At 41.6% G+C, this 22601-nt stretch overlaps 1 protein-coding gene across 3 annotated transcripts in view; it reads right to left on the reverse strand.

Annotated features, from left to right (window-relative positions):
• Positions 1-19637, reverse strand: part of smoc1 (SPARC related modular calcium binding 1) — a 44184-nt gene extending 24547 nt beyond the window's left edge. For all 3 annotated transcript variants that reach the window (XM_042072272.1, XM_042072270.1, XM_042072271.1), the window contains exons 1-6: positions 19257-19637; positions 5668-5833; positions 5437-5517; positions 3158-3270; positions 2971-3070; positions 531-578 (exon numbers count right to left, since the gene is read on the reverse strand). In XM_042072272.1, the coding sequence (XP_041928206.1) occupies positions 531-578; positions 2971-3070; positions 3158-3270; positions 5437-5517; positions 5668-5833; positions 19257-19358 (610 nt within the window). In that variant the 5' untranslated portion in view covers positions 19359-19637. The remainder of the gene's footprint in view (positions 1-530; positions 579-2970; positions 3071-3157; positions 3271-5436; positions 5518-5667; positions 5834-19256) is intronic.
• Between the last annotated feature and the right edge of the window lie 2964 nt (positions 19638-22601).

Genomic DNA, 22601 nt, shown 5'->3' on the forward strand with positions numbered 1-22601 from the left:
GGCTTGGGTCTTCTGGCTCTCTCAATGCTCAAGTAGACACACCGAGCAGCACTGAGCCTTTGAAGTGAGCCTTTTCCTTTAACACTTAATGTAAAAAAGCAACGACTGGAATACATTTTCATTGTTTATGGTCCCACAAAGGCTAGCACCTACTTACGCTACCTTATGTCCTACTGGCCTAAACGTAAGTAGCGCTCTCGTTTTATTATTAACAAAGTGTGGCTGAATTTACAAGAAACGATTGGAATGTTGTTACATTATATCCTGTGTTCCATAGGCTAGACACCTCTGGAATTGGAAATACTGGAAGTATACTTAACACATCTTTGCCATCTGAAGTGAGAAAAAAGTGATTGGGGCACACACACACACACACACACACACACACACACACACACACACACGCACACACCCACCCACACCCACACACACACACACACACACACACACACAGATACATACACACACACACACACACAAACACACACACACACACACACACACACACAGAGTTGTGGATCTCAACTCACCTTTTCTTCCAGAGCTTGGTGGTCCTGGAGGCTTATCAGTGACTGTCCCTTTAAAATAAAACAGAGATTCTGATTCCGAGAAAAAGCACCATAACCACTCTCCCTTTATTCATTGTGGTAGGCATCCACATGCATATCCCTTGTTTGGTGCCACTATATATCGATCACTTGCAGGGACATTTATATTTTGTGGGACATCCTTCTTTGCTATTGCCTTTTGATCACACACATCCATGATTATAGTCTTCCACTTTTTCAGTATGGTAATTATTGATCCCAAGTTGTCCAACTTTAAACCAAAAACACATAATAAAAAAGTTTTTAAAAAAGAACTCAAAATAAATAATAAACTTCCATCCAATAGGTCCACTTGTCCAGTCTTACAAAATGAAAGAGGAAGGCAAAACTTTCATGAATGAAAAAAATCTTGCGGCACAAGGTTTGCATTAGAGGCTGTCAGTCCTGGTTGTTAATCATCCTGACCTATCCACTGTCATCCTCTAGTCTAGTCCATCACATGAAATCCCAGAAGAAGAGACTGGACATCTCTCAGCGGCATGTTCACACAGCTGACCCCAGATGTTAATATGACCCATGGACGTGCAAATACTCAAGTTGGCATGCATAAACTCTGAGAGGCTAAGATGCAATTAGACACAATGAGGAGGGAGAGGATGAGGGAGCAGAGGAGATTTGAAGCCAAGGCAACTGGAATGAAATGTACTACCTGAAAATCCACTTGCCACAGCATGAGTTCCCATAAATTCACGGAAGTTTCCTGCAAATGTATGTGAGATGATTCATTTGTGTCAAGGGGGGGGGGGGGGGGGGGGGGAAACAGGGCGATTTCATTCATGAGAGCAGGTGGAAGGAAATGAAAATGTACTTGAGAGCTGAGATGTTCCTATCTCAGCAGTTTGAAACCAATAGACCCAGTTTAAAACAAGACACAGATGTCTGCTACCACCAGATGCCTTGATCTGTATCAGCTAAGGTATTTGTGTAGATACTATGCAATGATTAGGTTGCTGGTCTTGAGTAATCACAGGGTCTATTTGGCCTCAATATATCCGACTAATGGGGACATTGGGAATGAAACATACCTTTGCAAGAAACTAAGATGAAAGTATTGGACCTAATGCTGGACAAAGAGGGAGCAGGCAGAAGCTATGGCATCTTAAAGCTCTTAGCCCTCATGCTCCACATCAACTCATCAACTGAGTTTACAGCAGTCCTGATAGGCAGCAATTTCTGTCTGAATCAGCGAAGGTATGTTTCTGAGAATCTTTGTAAAATTGCGGTTGATCGACTCAATGTGTTCAGAAGGCAAACCCCATGAGAGGGACAGGAGGGTAGGCGAGGGAAGGGCCAGGTCAAAGCTGGAAGGCATGTAACCACACAACGAAAGAGAGATAGAGAGAGAGAGAGAGAGAGAGAGAGAGAGAGAGAGAGAGAGAGAGACCATGAAAATAGGACCATGTGCTATAATCACACTGCTGTCCAAATCTGGCAAGCACCCAGCGCATTATCTTCAGTAAGGAAATTATAGCTATTATCACTAAGTGTTCCCATCCATCCATTTCAGTAGGCCCTGGTTCACTCTGTCTATCTCCTATCACCTGTTTTGTTATTATAATTATTATTATTATCATTATTATTATCATCATTAATGTTGTTTATCTATTTTTTCCTAATTATTATTATTGATAAAGCAGAGAGACCGACACAGACAGAGGGAACTAATTTGAATCTGCAATGTGCACTACTAAGGCTACCATGCTGCCAAAACCACACGAGGATAACAGGCCCTGATACCAATTACTGACATATCAGAGAGAGTGCAGCGAAGATGAAATTGGTTGAGTCATTTGTAGCGGGGTTTTTTTACATCCAGAGGAACAAGATAGAAAATAACATTAAATGAGACTTTGTGAGTTTCATGGAAATGGTGTGACATTAAAGGAATTCATGTGCTGTGAACTTCCTTGTCAGTGTGCTAACCCACCAGTGTTTGCATGTAGCGTGGTGCTGCGTGGCGTTAAATTAGCAAGATGTTTTTGCCTAGTGATTAAATTAGCATTAGTTTGTGTGGAACAGTATTAGCGCATTGCATAGCGTATAGCGTGTTATACAGATTAGAGCCCAGAGACTTAAGCAAATGGTGCTCCTCTGTGCACATTTGCGTGCGTCGAAGACGTGCGTCATTGATGTGCGGTCCAAATTGTTCGGAAGCACGCGAATCCCCCAACAATGCACGTTGATAATGCTATTCTCGTCACGCGCCGTGTGTGCGCGCCACAGACACGGGAGCATATCGCGCCGTTTAGGCTACTCTTACGTGCACAACATGACTGACATTAAAGAGCCACACAATACACCTGTAGAGAAGAGAAGACCCCAAGCATGCCCCTGAGGACAGGTCAAATGTGCCACACAGTACCTGAGCAGACAGGTGTGCGGTTGTGGACGGAGGATCCACTGACTGGCTTGCCATCAGAGGTGACGCACCAGCAGTAGCCCGTGAGTGTGTGGCACTGAACCTGCAGGATGGAGAGAGACCGTTTACATAGAGACAGCCATCTGGACGATCCAAATCACTACTACTGTTGAATAAACAGTTGTCACACCTGGGCAAAAGTACCATCCTCATTGCACTCGGGAATAAAAATGGACTCCTGGGGTCTTTTGGCTTGCTCCAAGGCCTGCAATCGTTCCATACGACACTTTGACTGGCTAGAGTCTGCAGTTGGAAAACAAATGCTATCACATAAACACATGATCACACTAAATCTGATACAAAACATTGCAGTACAAACAAACACATGCATGTGAGTGAAAATAAAATAAGAAAGGTATTGAATAATATGTTGCTCATGTACAAAACCTCAGTGATGTGTTGTTTGATATCCTATAGCCTTTTGAGTGACCTTTGTGCAATGCATGTTCATGTATCCATCACTAGTCATTCAGGTGATTGTTGCCCCATAAAAGGTGACACATATTTGTCTTGTCTATTAACATCTATAAACTACTAATTGTTAACTCACAATTGTACCACAAACATACAGAGAGAGAGAGAGATAGAGAGAGAGAGAGAGAGAGAGAGAGAGAAAGAGAGCGACAGCACCTGAACTATGTGAAGCGCCATCGAGGGGTTCACTAACTCACTCCCTCTCTACACTTCAGCCACCTGTGGACCATTAGAGCTCACTTTGAACTCTGATGTTGATTTGTTATGCATTCTGCGCACCTGGCCTAACACAACAGTCTCCCTCTCTCTTTCATTCTCTCTCTCCTATTCAATCTCCTGTTTGTACACCGGGCCTGGCAGCTACTGAGAAAGAAGGCTTATAATATACTCTCTTGTACATTTCTATGTTTTTCTTCCATTTTTAAGTGTGATGGGGTTGTCAAGAACTTGCAGGGAACATCAGCATTTTCCCACTGAGCATAACATCTTCAAAGAGCCTGCCCCTGATTGCTCATAACTTGTTGATGTCTCAGATGCATATGTCTGTTTTATAGCTATATATATCTAAACTATAGCTAAAGACATTTCCTCATCTAATTAACAGTAACCAAAAGTTTGTTAACATTTCCCTACATCGTTAAAACGACACTGGATGTGTTAAAGAAACATTATGTCATTTGTTTACCATAAAGTAATAGCTCAAGCTCATTCTGATGGTGCTCTGACTTATAATAGGGAGAATGGCCTCTATGCCACTGACACTGTGCACGGAATGCCTGGCATTGCACTATGTATCTCTAGTGTACCGTGCAGGAATGTGACATTTTCCAGAGCCAGTTTGGAAGACTTTGCCAGTTTGACAGACTTTCATGGAACCCTCAACCCTGTATGTTGAAAACTGATGCCAAGGGGTAAATACCAATTATTATGTGTTAAGTTTCTGTAAGATGTTTGACAAATTGTGGTTTGTTACAAATAGTATGTGATTCACAAATGTTCTGGGGGAGAGCGGGTCTCACACTAAAATACAAATATAAGACCACAATGAATGTCCCAAGTAAGTGAGGGAGAAGAGGACACATGGAAGAAGCCTTCAACCTTGACTTGAGGCCAGTTAATCTTTCAGGTTGCATGGCTGGCATCCAAAGCCTGTGCAAGTGTGTAATCATCGTCTGTAAATGCTTAGATGCGTAGCGGTGGGCGGAACATGAGACATCTTCTCTCTGGCCTTAGTAGCCCTCTGTAATATTCGGACTCTATGGCCTTAGTAGCCCTCTGTAATACTCGGACTCTCTGGTCTTAGTAGCCCTCTGTTATATTCGGACTCATTGAGATGTAGATTTCTAATGACGTGTGTAAGGACAAGGACAGAGTGAAAATGGACATTTTTGTTTTAGAGCCTATATGGCTACGGCTCAGAAGCAAACTTCCAAATATATATCTAAACCTCATTCAATAGCATTTTAAACTACGGTAAAATATCAGGAATAAACGGAATATGGATATAAAGAAATAACATTTATAAAAGTGATTCTGAAAATAATTGACTGTAGTAAAACAAATGACACTATGCACACTTGCAAAAAAGGTTTTCAATTAGAAACATTGGACCTTAATTCCAGAATGGGATCACGCCCAGGGATCCCCTAAGGGAATCAGAGATTGTCTTTGTTATTTTTGCTATGATTCAGCACTTAGGCTAAATGCTGCCAGTTTATCATCAGGATTACTTTAATTAAACCTGCCAACTGTCAGGCTTGCATCAGAGTTTAATTTACCGACATAACTAATGCACACTCACACAGACCTTGATTTATGGAACAGAAATACTGGTTTTCTGTCAAATTGAGTGAACACATTCTGATTGATTGCCAAGTTCCCTTTCTGAAACACTGCAGGAGAGTTTATTCTTATGTGTGTGTTAGAATGCCATACCTTTCAGCTCCAGCTCCTTGCCCTCAGAGGCCAGTGTTGGCACAGGAAGCAGAGGGGGTGGGATTATTCTCTTCTTTGTGCCTGTGCAGAACATCAATAAGAAAATGAGAACAAAGAAAAAACATTTTGATTTTGCTTTTATAAGATTGCTATTATAATCTTTTTGCATTTGTTAATATTTCCTGTCATGTGTTACATAGAATGCAGTAGTGGGATCTGGAGTCCCCTCACCTTTGCAGCGGCCACGGTGCGCGAGTGTTAGTGTGCGGTCCTTGCATTTTGCCCGTTGTAGCTCACAGCTGGTTTCATAGCTTCGTCCATCTGAGCCACACACCGGCTTGCCGTGACTCCGAGAGCAGATGATGCCACAATGGCTTTCCCTGTCGCCGATTAGCCACTGCATGAAGACAAAGCACAACTTGCACATCATGACATGACATGAGTGATTTTAGGAGGCAAAAAACTGCAACGGTAATAAAACAATTACAGTCATTATTCACTGAGTAACAAATTACTCTGATGCTGTCAAGTCCTTCAACCAGGAATTCAAATACATTAATTCACTGAAGTTCAGATTTATTGCAAGAGGCTGTAATGAATGATTTCTACTCTGTTTATGATACATTGATTTGACAGCATTTACATTTTGTGTGCCAGTCTATTTGTCAGTATTATAAACAGATGCCATCATTGATAGTGTTCTGCTTATCACAGTAACCTGATGAGCTTACCAACCACAACCTTAAAGCTTACTCTAGAGGGCTTCTGGCTCTGGAAAGAACAGTTTCCATTTCTATTGACACTATATAAATAAATTAAATAAATGTAATTGAAAATGCTTCAAAACAGTGGTATTAACCCTATGAGCACTTCATTTCACTGACGTAAATACCTCAGTCCATATACTACAAATAAAAAGGCTTACAGTTGGGCTACACCAGGTGCAAAATTGAAGCGCTCCGTTTGTGGGATGTAAAAACAGTTTTAGAGGAGTGGACTAATTTTTTCGAATGTGCACACCACTATCATGTCTTGTGTAGCCTATTCCATTGATTATAGTGGAAGCTGATTGTTGCAGCGTACGCCCCACGAGCGGAACGGAACGCTTCAGTTACGTGCCTGTTGTAGCCTGCCTGGTAGATCTTCAAAAGGCAGCCACATGCTGCACTGTCAACACTTTGTGTAGAAGAATTCGGCGCAGGCCTTCAGTATGGTGTTTAATGTGATGTTTAATTTGTCACCTCAACAGAGCCAAGAGAGAGAGATGAGGAGCGTGTGCCTGTGCCCAGAGGACAGAGGAGAACAATAGTCAAGTCAGCTCAGATTCTATCACTCCTTTGGGATTAGAAACAAATGCTCACTGCCTCGCTCAAAGAATGAGTCAAAACTCAGTCCTTGTGTTGGAGACCACTAGAGACCAGAAGCAGCAGGATACAAAGACTGGACAGCCTGCTAGGCCTCAAAACAACTGTCAGACAAAGCAAATGCACAATAGGCCGTTCTTGTCCTCAGCTCAAAGTTATAGCTGGACTTTATCTCCCTAGAGTGGCTTCCCTCTGACAGCCATAATGATTTTAAATTGTTTTGAGCTCTCCCTCTCTCTCTCTCTCTCTCTCTCTCTCTCTCCATCAGCCACATTCTAACCCCCCAATCACTGGCTTCACAACTGTATTGCACATAAGTCTCCAGGATTTAAGCAAGGCACGAACCTAAGCTGAGGCCAAACATTCAACATGTCACAAGAGACAAGAGAGAGGCAGAGATAGTAAAAACATAGTGTAGTGAGAAAGAGAAAAAAACCATAAAGGAAAGAGAACTACATAAAACACTGTTTTGGTTTCCACAAACACATCGGGCTGGCAGGGAAACTGAACTAGAGCAATTTTGCCAGAATGCCTATCCAGTAGTTAGCAGGGCAAAAGGCCCCTCTGTGAGACAGGGGAGAGGGAGAGCAGGTAGGTACTATACATTTGCAACTGTTACTCTACAGAGGGAAGGAGGCCTGGAAAGAGACGAGGCGTCAGCCAGAAGCACGGGGCACAATTTCCATCCTCCCAGAGCCAACTCCTATCAGCAGCACAGACCTGACCATTCTTTAGGCAAGCTGCTTCCCCCCCTGCACACACACACACACACACATGCTAACACATACAAACACACACACACACACACACACACACGAACACCACACACACACACACACACACACACACACACACACACACACACACACACACACACACACACACACACACACACACAGACACACTGAAGAGTACAACAGAGTTACTTAGTGAATAAGAGGTCTGAAAGCAAAAGGCACAGCAATTAATTCTCCCAGCCGGACACCTTGTGGTGCAGCTATGTGCCAGAGCTATGATGTCACTAATGCTCCGGAGTGCTGCTGAATGACCCAGGAAATCACATCATGTGTCAGCATTACAGACCTCAATGCACTGCCCAAGAACACACTGGGTGTTGCTACCTTCAGTTATTTAATCAACACGTGAACAATGGCCAATTCATATGGCCTGAGAGAGCGCTAACCCTCAGCAAGACAGCTGCCAAAAAGAGAGAAAGGGGACCTCCTGAGGAGACGCACCAAAGGCAAAAGCTGACTTTAAATCAATTAATGAAAACTGACAAATCAGGGAAATTTGCCTCTTTCCTCTACAGCAGAATAGCACCAAATCCTGAAAGGAACACGCCAACTTAGGTACATATAGCCTAGCTCTAGAACAGTGTTTCTCAAAGTGTGGTCCGGGGACCACTGGTGGTCCACAAGCTACCCCAAGTGGTTCGCAAGCAGCAAACGTGATAAAAAATATAATATAGATGAGTTGTTTGCAATAATGAACCAACTTATATGTAAATCCAAACAGTTCTGCAACACTGCCTATGTAAGCTATGCCAGTTTAAGTCATATGAATCATCTGACACAGTAAGCAAGGAGCAAAGACAATAAGCAAGGTTGTTCATTAAGTAGGCCTATTGAATAATATACTGTTGAAGTAGGTCTACTCTTTTGTTTTTAGCTAGGTGGTCTGTGATGAGGTTTTTTTTTATTTGTTAAGTGGTCCTTGGTCTGAAAAAGTTTGAGAAACACTGCTCTAGAATAATTCTCTTTAGCTATAGGCTAGCTATAGGCTAACTGGTCTAACCCACTTCCAGTGAAGTATGCTAAGCTGGGTGAACAGTGTCAGACTGGGTTATTGCACACACAGAGAAGAAAAGGGTATGTATCCTCTTATTTAACTCTGGGGTAGGCTACACTGCAAATAAGCTCATTTCCCAAAAAGTTGCCGTGTTCCTTTAAAGCTGCTTTTTCTTCGCTTAGCTACGTATGAAGCATGATATACGGAGCAGCACTGCAGTTTCCTATGGTGAATCCCAGGAGTGTCAGCAGGCATGCACCAAGCAATACACAACACAGATGACACAAGGACACTCAGCATTCACCTTTCTGCATGTCAGATGGATGACACTATGGAAAGAACACTGGAAGCATATATCCTACATACATCTTCAGACCAAAATCTCAGAGGACAACACATCATGTTGGTTGGCTTAAAATGACTTGGGTTTCTGCTTTGGTTATAGGGCTGTGCAAAGTATAATCTGTGGTGTTGTATGAATGTAACATAATAACGGCATTACACTTTGTGTATAATTTGAATTAAATTCCCCTTCAACTATCTGATGACAAAATGCCTTGGCAGCTGTATTTTCCCTCAAATTCAAAATAATCCTCTTCACAGGCTCTGAAATCACCATGTTATATGGATGCAATTACGGCTTTTCACCACAGTCAAAAGAGCCTATGTTGCTTCATTTACACTCGGATGTCTCCCGGTGATGACATCCGCACCAAACACATAACACCATGCTGTCAGTTACAATTGTAGCCCAAAAAACTACAAATGTGTATCTTTTTTGTCAACCTCTCTTCACACAGTACATTCTTGTGGAGCAGGCCAAACATTGCTAGTAATTCAGCTCCATAATGAGTAATGGCCACACTATTGATTGAAGGCTTTGGCACAGATCTAACAATAAAAAATCAAGTGAACACACAAATGATTTTGAAAGATATGCAACTCCAACATTTGTCCAACAAAGCACCCAGTCCTCCTTGTTGATGCTGATTTACTCCCTGTGTGAATGATGAAGCTGGCCATGAGGTTCCTTGCAGGAGATCAGTTCCATTCGATATAAATCTGATTCGCATTTTAAAAGCTGTCCAGGGTATTTTTCCACTCTCTAGAGAGACTCCTTTCTCCAAAAATCCAACATGCTGGGTTTCAGCATTTCTGATGGTAACATAATAGTGAATAATTCACTTAATACTTACTAGAATTTCACAGATTGAGCACTATAATTATGTAAATCATACCCATTACATTACATATACTATTTGATACTATGTGTTAAATTGATATATTATGTACAATGTGCTAAATTTGTAGTCATGAATTGCCTGTGTTTATAAGCGTTTTGTTCAGTACATACTTGATGACACAAGGGAGTCCGATGGACTGGAATTAACAGGTAAAAGTGTCTACTGAATACAAATCCAACAAAACAGGCAAGGTGAAAATGGTGCAGACAAAAGTTCTTCATTTTTATATCATCCTTTTTTTGGCTGAGGAAAAAACACAAGCAACCTGAGAAGTGAGAAGGTAGTTTGGAGCAAACAGCCAAATGGCTTTGGCGAAAGAAAAATGGTCTAAACAGGGCAATAAAAACAGAATCCAAAGCAAGCTTTTTTAAAAGGTGATTTAAAGTGCTCCAAAGGCTCCTCAAGACCAACAACACTGTCTGCTTCTGTCTTTTTGAACCATGAGGTGAAGATTGAAGAGTATCACAGCAACCTCATAAAGCCATGTAAAACAGCAAACATGAGGACGCATGCCAAGCCTGCCATCTTACAGCCGCACATCTGAGCGTCTTCCCTCTGGCTCTTTTATTAGCCCAGGCCTGGATCACACCCTACGTGCAGGTGTGAGAGATCTGTGTGTGTGTGTGGCATCATAGTTGTATGAACCTTTAGACTAATTAAGTGCAGATTACATGGTGTGAAAGCATGATATATTTTCAGTGCCATTTTCTCAAGGCTGCATGTAGCAAAAAGCGGATAGCCTCAGGGAAACTCTCCACTAATCAACAGTGACAAGATGTTATAAGATACCCTAGAGACCAAACATTTGGAATCAGCATTGCCCAAAACAGCCACCTACATGGAAAACGGAACGGAAAAAACCCACAACGCCTGACCTGATGAGCCTGAGCACTGACACATGAAAGCCAAAGAATGTTAACTTTGTGCAGGTTGAAGATTTATTTGATTTTTTTTCGTAGGCTGCATTTGAGACTGCAGAGCGCTATTGCCTGGAGATAGTGTAGATTGATATTCAGTTTGAGCGAGCTCCAGAACAACCACGGGGAAATCCCAAAATGTCTTAGGCCGCCACATGTGGTACTGGTTTTTATCATAGAACCATCAAATCCTGTTTTCGCTCTGCTCATCTCGCTCATTAAACAGGGATCGAGAAGGTCTGAGAAATATTGCAGGAGCTCCCTCTCTGTTTGCACACTGTTGAAGATTGCAGGAGAACTCAGTCAGAATATGAAAAGAGTAGCTCAAATGCAAAAAATTTTAAAAATTAAAAAAAAAAAAATATATATATATATATAAATGAATTTAACCATATATTCAATAAAACTGCATATTTTTCAAAGAGGTAATAGCAGGAAGGAACCACGCTATAGCATGTAGCCAGATACCCCCCTGCTGATTAATACTCATTACCTGTGTGTTATTCAACCCAATTGTAAAACAATTACCATAGTAACAGCTATTTTTCAATAATCACTGGGAGGGAGTTTGGTTAACATTTTGGCCCACTTTAGTTCAACAATGACTCATATGAGACTAACACTTTAAAACTAATTGGTTTTATGTCTTATGTCTGTCTTAAAATGTTGCCCAAAAGGGTTTTTTAAAAACAAACAAATAAATAAATAAAAACATGAATCTTTCTGCAAGCTTCCAAAACCACATCACAGGCTTTGACTGAGTAATAGGTGTTTGAAAGCAGTAGAAATGAGCTTTTGAATTGATTTTAAACACATTGAGCCAGGTTAATTTATTTGGATAGCTTTCCTCAAAAAAGGTTACGGTTAAAATTCACAGTATGTGAAATCCTTTATAGAATGGTCATCCATGATATAGTCATTCATTAAGGTTTTAGTATCGACTTTAATATGCCTGCATAGGTGATTTTGCCAAATGTGAGTTCCAGCTTAATATTGATGGTAAATGGGGGGCAGTTAAGTATGGGCAAGCATAAAACAAGGAAAGGTCAGAGAGAACAACTCAAGGAAAAATGTTTCCATGACCTTACACAAAGATATCATACACTGTGCAGTACACTCAAAGTAATGTAACTTAATCAACTATTCAGTTAACATTCACAAGGAGGCACAATTCAGTTAATCCTACCTTCTCTATCATAGCCATAGTGTTGTCTTAAATGTAGCTTCTGTGATCCACACTGGTTTATATACATACAGGAGCATTCTTTTAAGCCTGGCTGGTAGCGTCCGAAGGGGGAGAGAGCGCTCTGTTCATAACAAAAACCTCACCATGCGGAAAGCAGGTGCCACCAATGTGCTAACGTGTGAGGGAGTTATTATCTATGTCCACGACAGGAAACAAACAATAACAACAACACAAACAGCTTTTTTCGGTTCAACCCCGAGATGAAAGAGGTCACTGGCAATCCTCATGAGCGGGAAGGAAAATGTCCACCCTAATCAGGCATGGCATGATTTTACCACAAGGAAAAAGAGGAAAACAATTAAACGGCGCAGAGGAGAGCCAAGATGAAACACGTTTTCCCCTTATGGACACTTCAGAAACAGTCTCTCGGTGCCAACTCTAATTGTATACAGTACGTAGTTTTTAACAGGCCTGTTTAATTACTTTGGTTCATCGATAAACATTCAGGTTTAAGGAAATCTATAAAGTACTGGCCCTCCCACTGTTTCAATTAACACTCTTTACTGAAGTCTGTTATAAAAATCGAGAGAACATAAAAAGAAATGCCTGGATGAGCTGAGCGCCCTCTTTTACCAATGGTTAAACAACATAATTGGGTTCATTTTGAAAATTAGCGTCTATATGCTAAGCGTCCCTCTAAAATCAGAACGCAAGCCATGCAAAAAGTTTCACACAGAAGGTGCGAAAAGGCACAACGTGATGCTGAGATGGTACTTCACTAACATCAAACAAGCGGGCCACTGGCTCAACAAGAACAGGCGTGGCCTGTAGTGAAATGAAGCATAGTTACATGAAGTGAGTTGTAGAATGTTAGATCACAGGGTGAAAGAGAAAAGAATCCCTTTCAAAAGTTTCCATAATCTTTTCCTGGATTAATGAAGAAAAAACTTCCTACCGCTTCCGTTGAGAATGGAGATCTTATTATCGGCATTCCTGGTTTGTCTTTAATGCTCCATCCTGGCCAGGGAACAGTCATCTTTGCTTGCCCATACTATCACAAAACCCATTTTCCCATCCTCCCAGCAACAAGGCCAGTTAGATAGCATTGGAATCAATATAAACTACTGCCATTCGGAGAAATACAAGTCAATGTAGAGCTTGTCATATTTAATGTAAACTACAACAGTGCAAGCATTCTACTTCAAATATATATGTTTCATACTGACACTAAAATATCAGTCATTCAAAGAGAGAGAGAGAAAAGAGAGAGAGGGGGGAACAGAGAAGTAAGCCAAACCAGAATGAAAGTAGTCCTCTAAAGGCCTAATATTGGGACTCTTTGCCTGTCATATGGATCTGCAACACAGGACTATAAGACTGTGCAGATAGTTCTTGCAAATGACAGCGGCCCCATACCAATGCTCTCAACTGCACTTAGTTACACTGATTAAAAGAAGCCAAAATGCACCATGAAATACATCTGTTTCGACTGCGCAACCATCACATCATAATGGCAGCCACTTTGATTGGGCATTGCTGCGGCCACAAGAACTCAGCCTGTGGAATGTGGATTCATATGTCCTACACGCTCCAAATATTCTGTCTATGTACAAGAGAGTACTTAGGCATGGGAGTGTGTATAGACAGTTGTATGTGTATGTGTGTTTATGTGATGTTTGCATGCTAATAAATGCATGTGTGTGTGTGTGTGTGTGTGTGTGTGTGTGTGTGTGTGTGTGTAACCTAACGTGTGTATGTCTGTGTGTGTGTGTGTGTGTGCGCGTGTGTGTTTGATACTAAGCCTTTATAGTGGTATAGTGGTAAAGCCTACTACTCCCTGTATAAATATCGAATTCCCCCAAGTATACAAACATTGATGGATAAACTCTTTTGTGAGAGCGGAAGGACCAGGACTCACATGGTAGAGTTCAGGGTAATGGTTCATTTAAAACTCTGGAAACACTTAAGGCAGTGAACCTCAAACTACCAATTTCCTTCCCGCAATGCTGCACCTTGAAGATGAGTACAAGTGTCAGATTTGAGGGGTTAATGTTGGTTAAATGTGGACACCTTGCCTTCAGTTTATTGTTACTGTGTGCTAATTTTAAAAGCTTGTTCAGAAAAGCCTGCGTGCATGTACTCACAAACTCAAAAACATTGTCAGTATGTCTTAACATGAGATGGGTGTACTTCTTTTAACACATTTTAATGAAAATCCTAGTAGTCTGCTAGTCTATGTTATTCTGTTAGAATGTGCGATATCACTGGATGCTGATACACAGTGCTATCTCTCTCCACCCAAATGCTTTCGTTCTGACCCAGCACACATTCCCTGGGTAAAACAACTCTCCCTTATCCAAATCCCAGCTGTCTTCCAGCGCGCCCCGCTCAAGGCTCTCCCCAGCCCACACATGCAGAGCTCTTTTCACTCTGCCTCTCAGGGCCGCGGCTCTCACCACCATGTTGCAATTAAGTCTGGATACTGGAGGAACGCTCGCTCTGACACACACGAGAGTGCACGCTCCGAGCACTACTCTCATCTAATGCAAATGCACAGAGAGACACACATGCAAACATGATAGTACACATAGCAGTCAATTCTCATATGAAGAACACCACTCTTGTACAGCACATCTGAGTAAACACACACACACACACACACACACACACACACATACACACACATACAGAGAGAGAGAGAGAGAGCGAGAGAGGAGGGATCACTCATATGCACACACACACTCACACACACACAAACAACGAGGGAGAGAGAGATCACTCTTATACTGTACGCACACACTCACACTCAAACACCCCCACACACAGACAGAGGGAGAGATCACTGTTATATGCACACACAGAGAGAGACAGAGAGAGAGAGAGAGAGAGAGAGAGAAAGATCACTCTTATATGCACACACTCACACACACACACAAAGAGAGGGAGAGAGAGATCACTGTTATACGCACAGAGAGAGAGAGAGAGAGAGAAAGAGAGAAAAAGATCACTCTTACGCATTCACACACACACACACATTCACACACACACACACACACACACACACACACACACACACACACACACACACACACACACACACACACACACACACACACACACACACACAGATCTCTCACACCTGCACGTAGGGTGTGATCTAGGCCTGGGCTAATAAAAGAGCCAGAGGGGAGACGCTCAGATGTGCGGCTGTAAGATGGCAGGCTTGGCATGCGTCCTCATGTTTGCTGTTTTACATGGCTTTATGAGGTTGCTGTGATACTCCGGACCCAGCTCTGCTATAAGCTGCACATCTGATCTCATCTCCAGACCGCAGGGTTCTGGTGCACGTTCCAGCCCCCTCAGCACTCCTCTCCTCTCTCTGCCCATCTGTGCTGGAGCTCCCCTCTGCACGACTGCTAACGCAAACGCTAGCATCACACACACACACGCTACAGAGACACAATTAATGAATGGGATCAAGTAGGAGAGGTTTAGAGGTTCAACAGTAACTTTCCACCTCTATACGTCATCATGCCACTACAAACAGTGTGTGTAATTGCAAAATGATTGGAATTGCAAAATGAATGGAAATTAATTAATAACTTCACATTACAAAAGGTACCTAACAGGCTCATAAAGCTATATAATGTTACAAATATTTAATAAACAATGTATAATGGTGAAGTAATTTTATTTGCATTAGCTATTATTGTTTATTTGTTACATAGAGGCACACTGCACACATAACCCACAACGTTTGGGTAAAGTCTGGACTCTGGAACAATAAATAATTAAATAAGGAAATGTGCAGCCCTCTATTCACAGTCTTTAAATGAGTCCCCACACATGGATTACCCAATGCTTTGTCATGTTAAAAGCTTTCACACGCCAGCAAAGCACAACTTCAAAGGACAGGAAATATTAAAGCATTCCCTAAATTTCATCTGATGGTTTTTCCCCTTTCCTCCAAATAGCCATGTAACAAAACACTAATGAGAATAGTTACTAAAACACTAGCATTACTTTACAGCTCCCAGGGCCTCAGATTCTCACGTCACTTCTTAATAGCGTATGTTCCCACACCTTATAGTCCTTATTGACGAATAGCAATTACTCCTACTTTCAGCAATCTCAAACAACTCATTCAACTGATTTCACAATGCCTTCTCTACCCACTGTGTATATAAACTGGATTACTGTTTGTTAACATGGAACAACAACAAAGCTACTGAAACCATGTCGTGCAGAAGATGCATTTTTAATGTTGTAGACTCATCAACAGATGCATCAATTCAGCACAGACTTTTCATGTTGGAATATGGAAGTGTCATAAACATATCTGGATACATCTCTGTAGAGATGCGACATGAGGAGGAGTGAGATGGATTTTTCAGATGTCTTTATCTTGGCTGTGCAAAGTAGCTTAGTATTATTCATTTTACAGCTGGATAGCTACCACACAGCAGATGACTCATTCTGGGTATAACAAGGTTAGGAAATCGCACATCCAGGATTTATGTCCAGAGAGGAGCAGGATCCCATCACATTTTTGACTAGGAGAAGGACATGCTGTGCTTTTGTAGTCCCTATTACAGTTGTCATACTGATACATACACAGCCATGTTGACTATCTGAGGCCCAGAGACTGATGAATTGGAGTGTCTCCCGCGAACTAAGACTCTTTTTCTGGTACATTGCAAAATGTTCATAATTTATGTTCATAATAAATGTTTATTTTTTGTATTAAGCACACAACTTCATTCAGGATTTCATTCAGATAAGGACTATGTTCAGATAACAAACCTTAGTTCTATGTTAGATTTTATATACAGTAGCCATAAGATGGGTCACATTCATTGTTGTCTCTTTTTTGGCACTGCGATATTGTGCAAACACAAGGGTTATGTTTGTGTGGTTGTGAAAATAAGTCAATAAATGTGAAAGTCTAGTTTACATGCAGTCAGCTCAGAAACAAGAGCAAAGGTTGTACTAACACTAAGTGAATGCTATGACCACTGTCTAGCTCACTTGCTTATTAATGCTCCCAAACGTTTTTTTTTTAACTGTCAAGCCTGCCATTACAAATGATGACATCATATGCATATTAAGGTTTGATGTAAGATAAATTAAGCCTTTTTTGTTTATTTATCTGAGATTTGATTTCATAGTGGTCTTTTTTTAAATTAGCGGCACTTCATCAGAGGGTTGTGATTTTCCTAGATATTTTGACATATGTCTGAAATGTGATTTCATAATAGTCTTCTTTTTCAAATTAGCAACACTTCATCAGGGTTGTGATTTTCCTGGATATTTCTCCAGTAAATTCCAGAGGGGGCACGTCTTCTACTATTTCCCTTCTTGTTACTGGAATTTAATAACTGTAACTCTGATCCTATCTTAAACAGTGATAGCAGGTGCAACCCTGTGGGATATTGTTGCATTATATTTCATTTCAAAAGGTTCAGCAGTAGCCAGCAAGCAGCTTTTATACTCTGCAGCGGCTACTGGCATTTGTATATGGTCATATTTACTAAAGACTCTGTCCATTCGTTTTCTGGCAAACAGGCGAATAGAAAATTGGTCTGACCTTAAGTAAAGAGATAATGAGGGTCTTCATAACAGGAAGTTGGACACCCAAAACTGATGTCACACATATATCTCTCTCACTCTCTCTCTCTCAACAACACACACACACACACACTTGTTCCTTCTCTCTTATACATACCTATCAACATGTAGGCATACATTTTTATAAAAATTACTGGGAGTACTAACTGACCAGATTTGTCAAACAGATATCCGTACATTCACAACAGCTCAGACAATATTGTGGAGTGGCCGGCCTAACAGCTTTTTCACATACTCACATGGTGTGTTCACTCGTAATAGGTTTAATGTGTGTGAGCATCAGTGATTCATCTTATACTGAATCATCCACCCCCTCAAGACCACAAATATGACAGTTGTTCTGTGGTTTCAGTTCTCTCTCTCTCTCTCTTTCTTTCTCTCTCTCTCCCTCTCTTTCCCACTCTCTTACTCTCTCTCCCTTAGTCACATACTGTATTCCCCCCTCTCCCAGCAACATGGACATTTACTGAAAGAGATGTTTAGCCAAATCATAGCTGTGGCCAATTTTCTGTCAGGTAGCCTACTCAAGACTTTTTTTTCTGCAAGTGGAAAATGGCAATTTAATAAAATCAAGACAAGAATGAACAGAAGACAACTGAAAGAAAGCAACTAGATGAAGAGAAAGCTCATCATTGACACCACAGACACTGACACACACACACACACACACACACACACACACACACACACAGACTCTCAAACACACACTCAGTTCTTCTAGTGAGGGCTGCCCTGCAGGGACTCCGTGACGTTTGGTCGAGGGAACAAAAGCCACAGTTTCAGACTCACTTATCCCGGGGACAACAAATTCAACTCAGCCTGCATTCAGACCGATTCCGAAGGGGGGCACACAGACAAGACAAAGTTGTCTTTGTTGAAAACTTATCAAACTGCTCTGGTAAAGCAATGGTTCTCCTTTTTATTTCAACATAGGGGGTAGATGGGGAGGGGGTGGGACAGCAAAGAGCTCTATGTGGGGGAAAAAGGCAATAGGAGCGTCCCTGACAGGCTCTCTTGAAGGACAATAAGAAAGCTCATCTCATTTTCCCAAGACACCCGGCTATATTCATCCATAGACGTCAGGTCTAGTTCAGTTTTGAGAGGCTGAAAAGAAAGTTGAAAGCCTTTTAAAAGCCATCTGCCTTTATGACAGAAGATATGAAAAGCATCAAAGTGAAAAATATTTGTTCAGACAGGCTACTGTTAAAGTGAGGCTACTACATTTGGAGAACACCAGAGAACCTTGATGTAACGTTATCCAGAACTTTTCAAATGAGGTCTGACAAAGCTAGCCAAGGAAATAGGTATCAATGTTTCAATGAATCAACACGTTAAATCTGCCCTGTTGCTTTCCTCCTGTAAACTAAAGTCAAAAGTGCAACCTATGCACCTGGCAGTCAAACAACTAATAGCCTACCTTGCGTTACTGACAGCTTCACTGACGATGTTGCCGGCGTTGATGAAAGCAGTGTCAAAATACAATGACCACGAGTATAAACATTGGAGTCACACGTGAAATGGCATGTACTTTAAGAGCTTTTTGTGCGTCTCGACGACAAAGAGCGAGTGCACTAACTTTTTGGATGATGTTATCGGAAACAAATGCGTTAAGTCTCGTGAGGTGCATAGGATACTACAGAGAGAGAGAGAGAGAGAGAGAGAGAGAGAGAGGGAGAAGTGCAAAACTTACCCTGGGACCAGTCGACTTCTGAGCGGAGATCCGAGGCGGATGGTACATCAGTAGCAACGTAAGAGTATATGTAAGTAAAATGATAATGTTTTTTGAAAACATGTTGTCTTCAAAATTAACACTCAACGGTGGTTATAAGGTGTGGTCAGTTTGATCGCCTCTCCTCAAAAGAAGTAGTTAATTATTTCTGATTCCAATATTTCGTAATGACAAAGTTCCGTAGCACTCCAGTTTCTCCTTAATTACATGAATTTCAATTAGGCTACATATATTCGCATAATGCCAAATGGAGGCTTGACTGTCAATTCACGGTGAACATAGTGACAATTTTTTATCCACTAGAGCGTCGCACAGAGCCCGAAGACAGCCACAGGTTGAATAGCTCAGCTTCCATTTGAACACATTTTAAAGCGGTGGAGGTGGGTGAACCCAAGGCGTCTGACAGCAGGAGTGGCCAATAGCAGGCGCACTAGGGGGAAAACGTCAAAACTGGTCTATTAAATACCTACCTACGCAACCACAACAGCAGAGGAGTGGATAAAGAGCCCACCATCACTAACACATTTAGGATTGACATGTAGGCCTATTAGGAAGAACAAATTAATTAGCAACACAACTGCATAAACTATCAAATGTGTAGAAAATGTAACAAATACCTAATAACATAATTAGCCTATCTATCAACATTAAGTAAGATTGATTGATGTTAGATTATAAATCTAACGGTTTTTTCGTTTTGAATAAAAATGAACAAGTCAGAATTAGGCCTTCCAGGTGATCATATATCACTTTAGTTCCTCATGCAGGGCATCCTAAAATTTAAGTTAAAGTCACATTGTGTTTTTCTTGTATTACAAGCCTTTCTGTATACCTCTCAATAAACTATTTATGATGCTTAACTCCACATACACTTTGAAGAAAGTATCAGCACAACTGTGTCATATCTGTCAGTACAACACCAAGAACTGACAATGACCCAAAATTATGTTTATACCCTTCATCTGTGTGTGTAGTAAACACACATTAATACGGTATGTGATAACTTTGTCTTAATGTCAGTAAACTGCACAATGGCTATGGTTTCTTGTGGAAAATGTGACATTGGGATAACATTAAGTCTTAGGCAATGTCTATATTAATCTCAACCTCTATCCCACTGGCAACATTTTACAATTTCTTGCTCGGGGTACTGGTATTTAAGAAAAATTAAATTTGAGATGAGGTGCTCAGTCTTGCTGAGTTTGTGACCATCCCTACACCGTCCCCATAACCGCCCCACACCATTGCCTTTGTCCCTTTGGATATTATTTAATTGTTGGCTATGACAGTTCAGCGGCTTTTTGAGTACCCTAGCGTGGAGGCTTGTAATTAGAGCTATTGAGAGCTTTGAATTGGCACAATTAGGGTCAGCATTAATGATTTCTGTGTGTGCCTGCGTTTCAACAGTGGAGCTTTTTTTCTAAAAGGGGGATGGGGCGGGGGGGGTTCAGGAGGGACGTGAGGGTTGGGAGGGTCAAAGAGAAGGGGACAAAGAAAGAGCACTCAACAGAAAGGAACTAACAAAAGGGATAAGGACATCTAAAAAAAAAAAAAAACATTTTATGCAGAAAGAGAAATCTTTATATTGCAGCATCTTAGTATGTCCTCCTCTGAGAGTTTTTTGAATATGCACTGTATGTGAGTATTGGACTATGCAACAATGGTCTCAAATGTTAACTCACTGGTGATGACAGACTTTGAAAACTGACATGGCATCTGCATGGAGCGGAAACCCTCACCAGCACTTCACCCACTGCTAGCCAGCTGGTCCAGCTGTAGTGGGCCCTGCGCTGGGGAGGAGGCCACAAGGGCCGGGGGGGGGGGGGGGGGGGACAGGAGAGTCTAATGGAATGTTAACGAGATCACTTAATGTCTTGTATCCATTTTCTCCCCCTTCTTTCCAGCTACGGTCCCACCCCCCACAACAAAGAGAGAGAGCGCTTTCTGGGGTGTGAAAACTGTTGTAGGCAAAACGTAGCCTACAACAGAGGGCTGCCGTCATTTGGCCGAGCTTGAAACGCCTGCTTGTCAAGGAAGGGACAGCAAAATGGACTAGATGAACAAACTGAAAAGGATTGTGCCGACCAATTACCAAAGCGGTGTTCCACAGATCCTCAATAGACGTCCTTTGCCAACCTATACCAAACACATCAGATGGAAAATTAGCAGGTGTCTGTAGACAGAAGCAGCCCGCTGGGGCCAGCAGGCAGCCTGGTCATTTGGGCCAAACCAAAGAAAAGCTGGAGGCACTCTGTGCCACTAAATGATTACAAATCTGTCAATTAGAAAGACTCTCCCTTTTTGTATCACTTTTGCAAATGGAGGAATTGACCTTGAGAAGAAGCTTATGAAAACTGCTCAGCTTGAAAAGTGTTTTAATTATTTTGCCATGTATGTGACTTAGTTTTGATATTTTGTAGAGTATATACATGTATGTGGTATAATAATGTACACATTGTGAGAAGGCTTTAACAGAGTTTTAAGGTGCATGTTTCATCTGAACTTTGAATACCTTAAAAATAAATGAACTCTCCTCAGAATGAATTATGTCAACCATGTCAATCCTTGCCCCTCTGGCCAACCACACCAGACCTGTTGGGAAAAGAGCACACCAGTGCAAGGAGAAGGTGGAAAGAAGGAGGGAGAGACGGACAGAAAAAGGACTTCAAACGGAAAAATGTGAGGTCAGATGGAAAGCCCTCTGCCTTTAAAGTCCCTCATCTGGATTTCATTTGATAAATTCCACATCTTTTACATGTACTGGCTGCAATTTTCACTAGCTCCTGAATCTGGGGAGCCACACAACAGCATGGCGGGCCAAATGATCTGGCCAGCAGAAACAGAGGCTGGGCTGAGCCTCCTTTTGTCTCTAACATGCACATGCTCACAAACACACACACACACACACACACACACACACACAGTGTGTGTGTGTGTGTGTGTGTGTGTGTGTGTGTGTGTGTGCGCGCGCGCGCGCGCGCGCAAATTTATGTTTTTAGTGTAAATGTGTGAAATAAAGACAAATAGACAGGAAGTGTAGCTGGTTCTGTGAAGCTCTTTAAATAGTTTCTTCCAAAACAGGACATTTCAGACAGAAGTATATCAGCTGTTCAGACAAACTTTAAAAAAGAAAAAAACACTTGATCTTCCTCTCTCCCTCCCCACTCTCTCTGTTCTATTTCTCTCTACATATATGTGTACGCACATGCACATACACTGACTAAAACAGGCACACAAGTGGCAGCCACACAGCCATAGAAATCCACAACATTGCCTCTAGCTATAGCACCCCTCATACAAAGTGAG

The sequence above is a fragment of the Alosa sapidissima genome, chromosome 19, assembly GCF_018492685.1.
Source record: "Alosa sapidissima isolate fAloSap1 chromosome 19, fAloSap1.pri, whole genome shotgun sequence".
Classification (NCBI taxonomy): Eukaryota; Metazoa; Chordata; class Actinopteri; order Clupeiformes; family Clupeidae; genus Alosa; species Alosa sapidissima.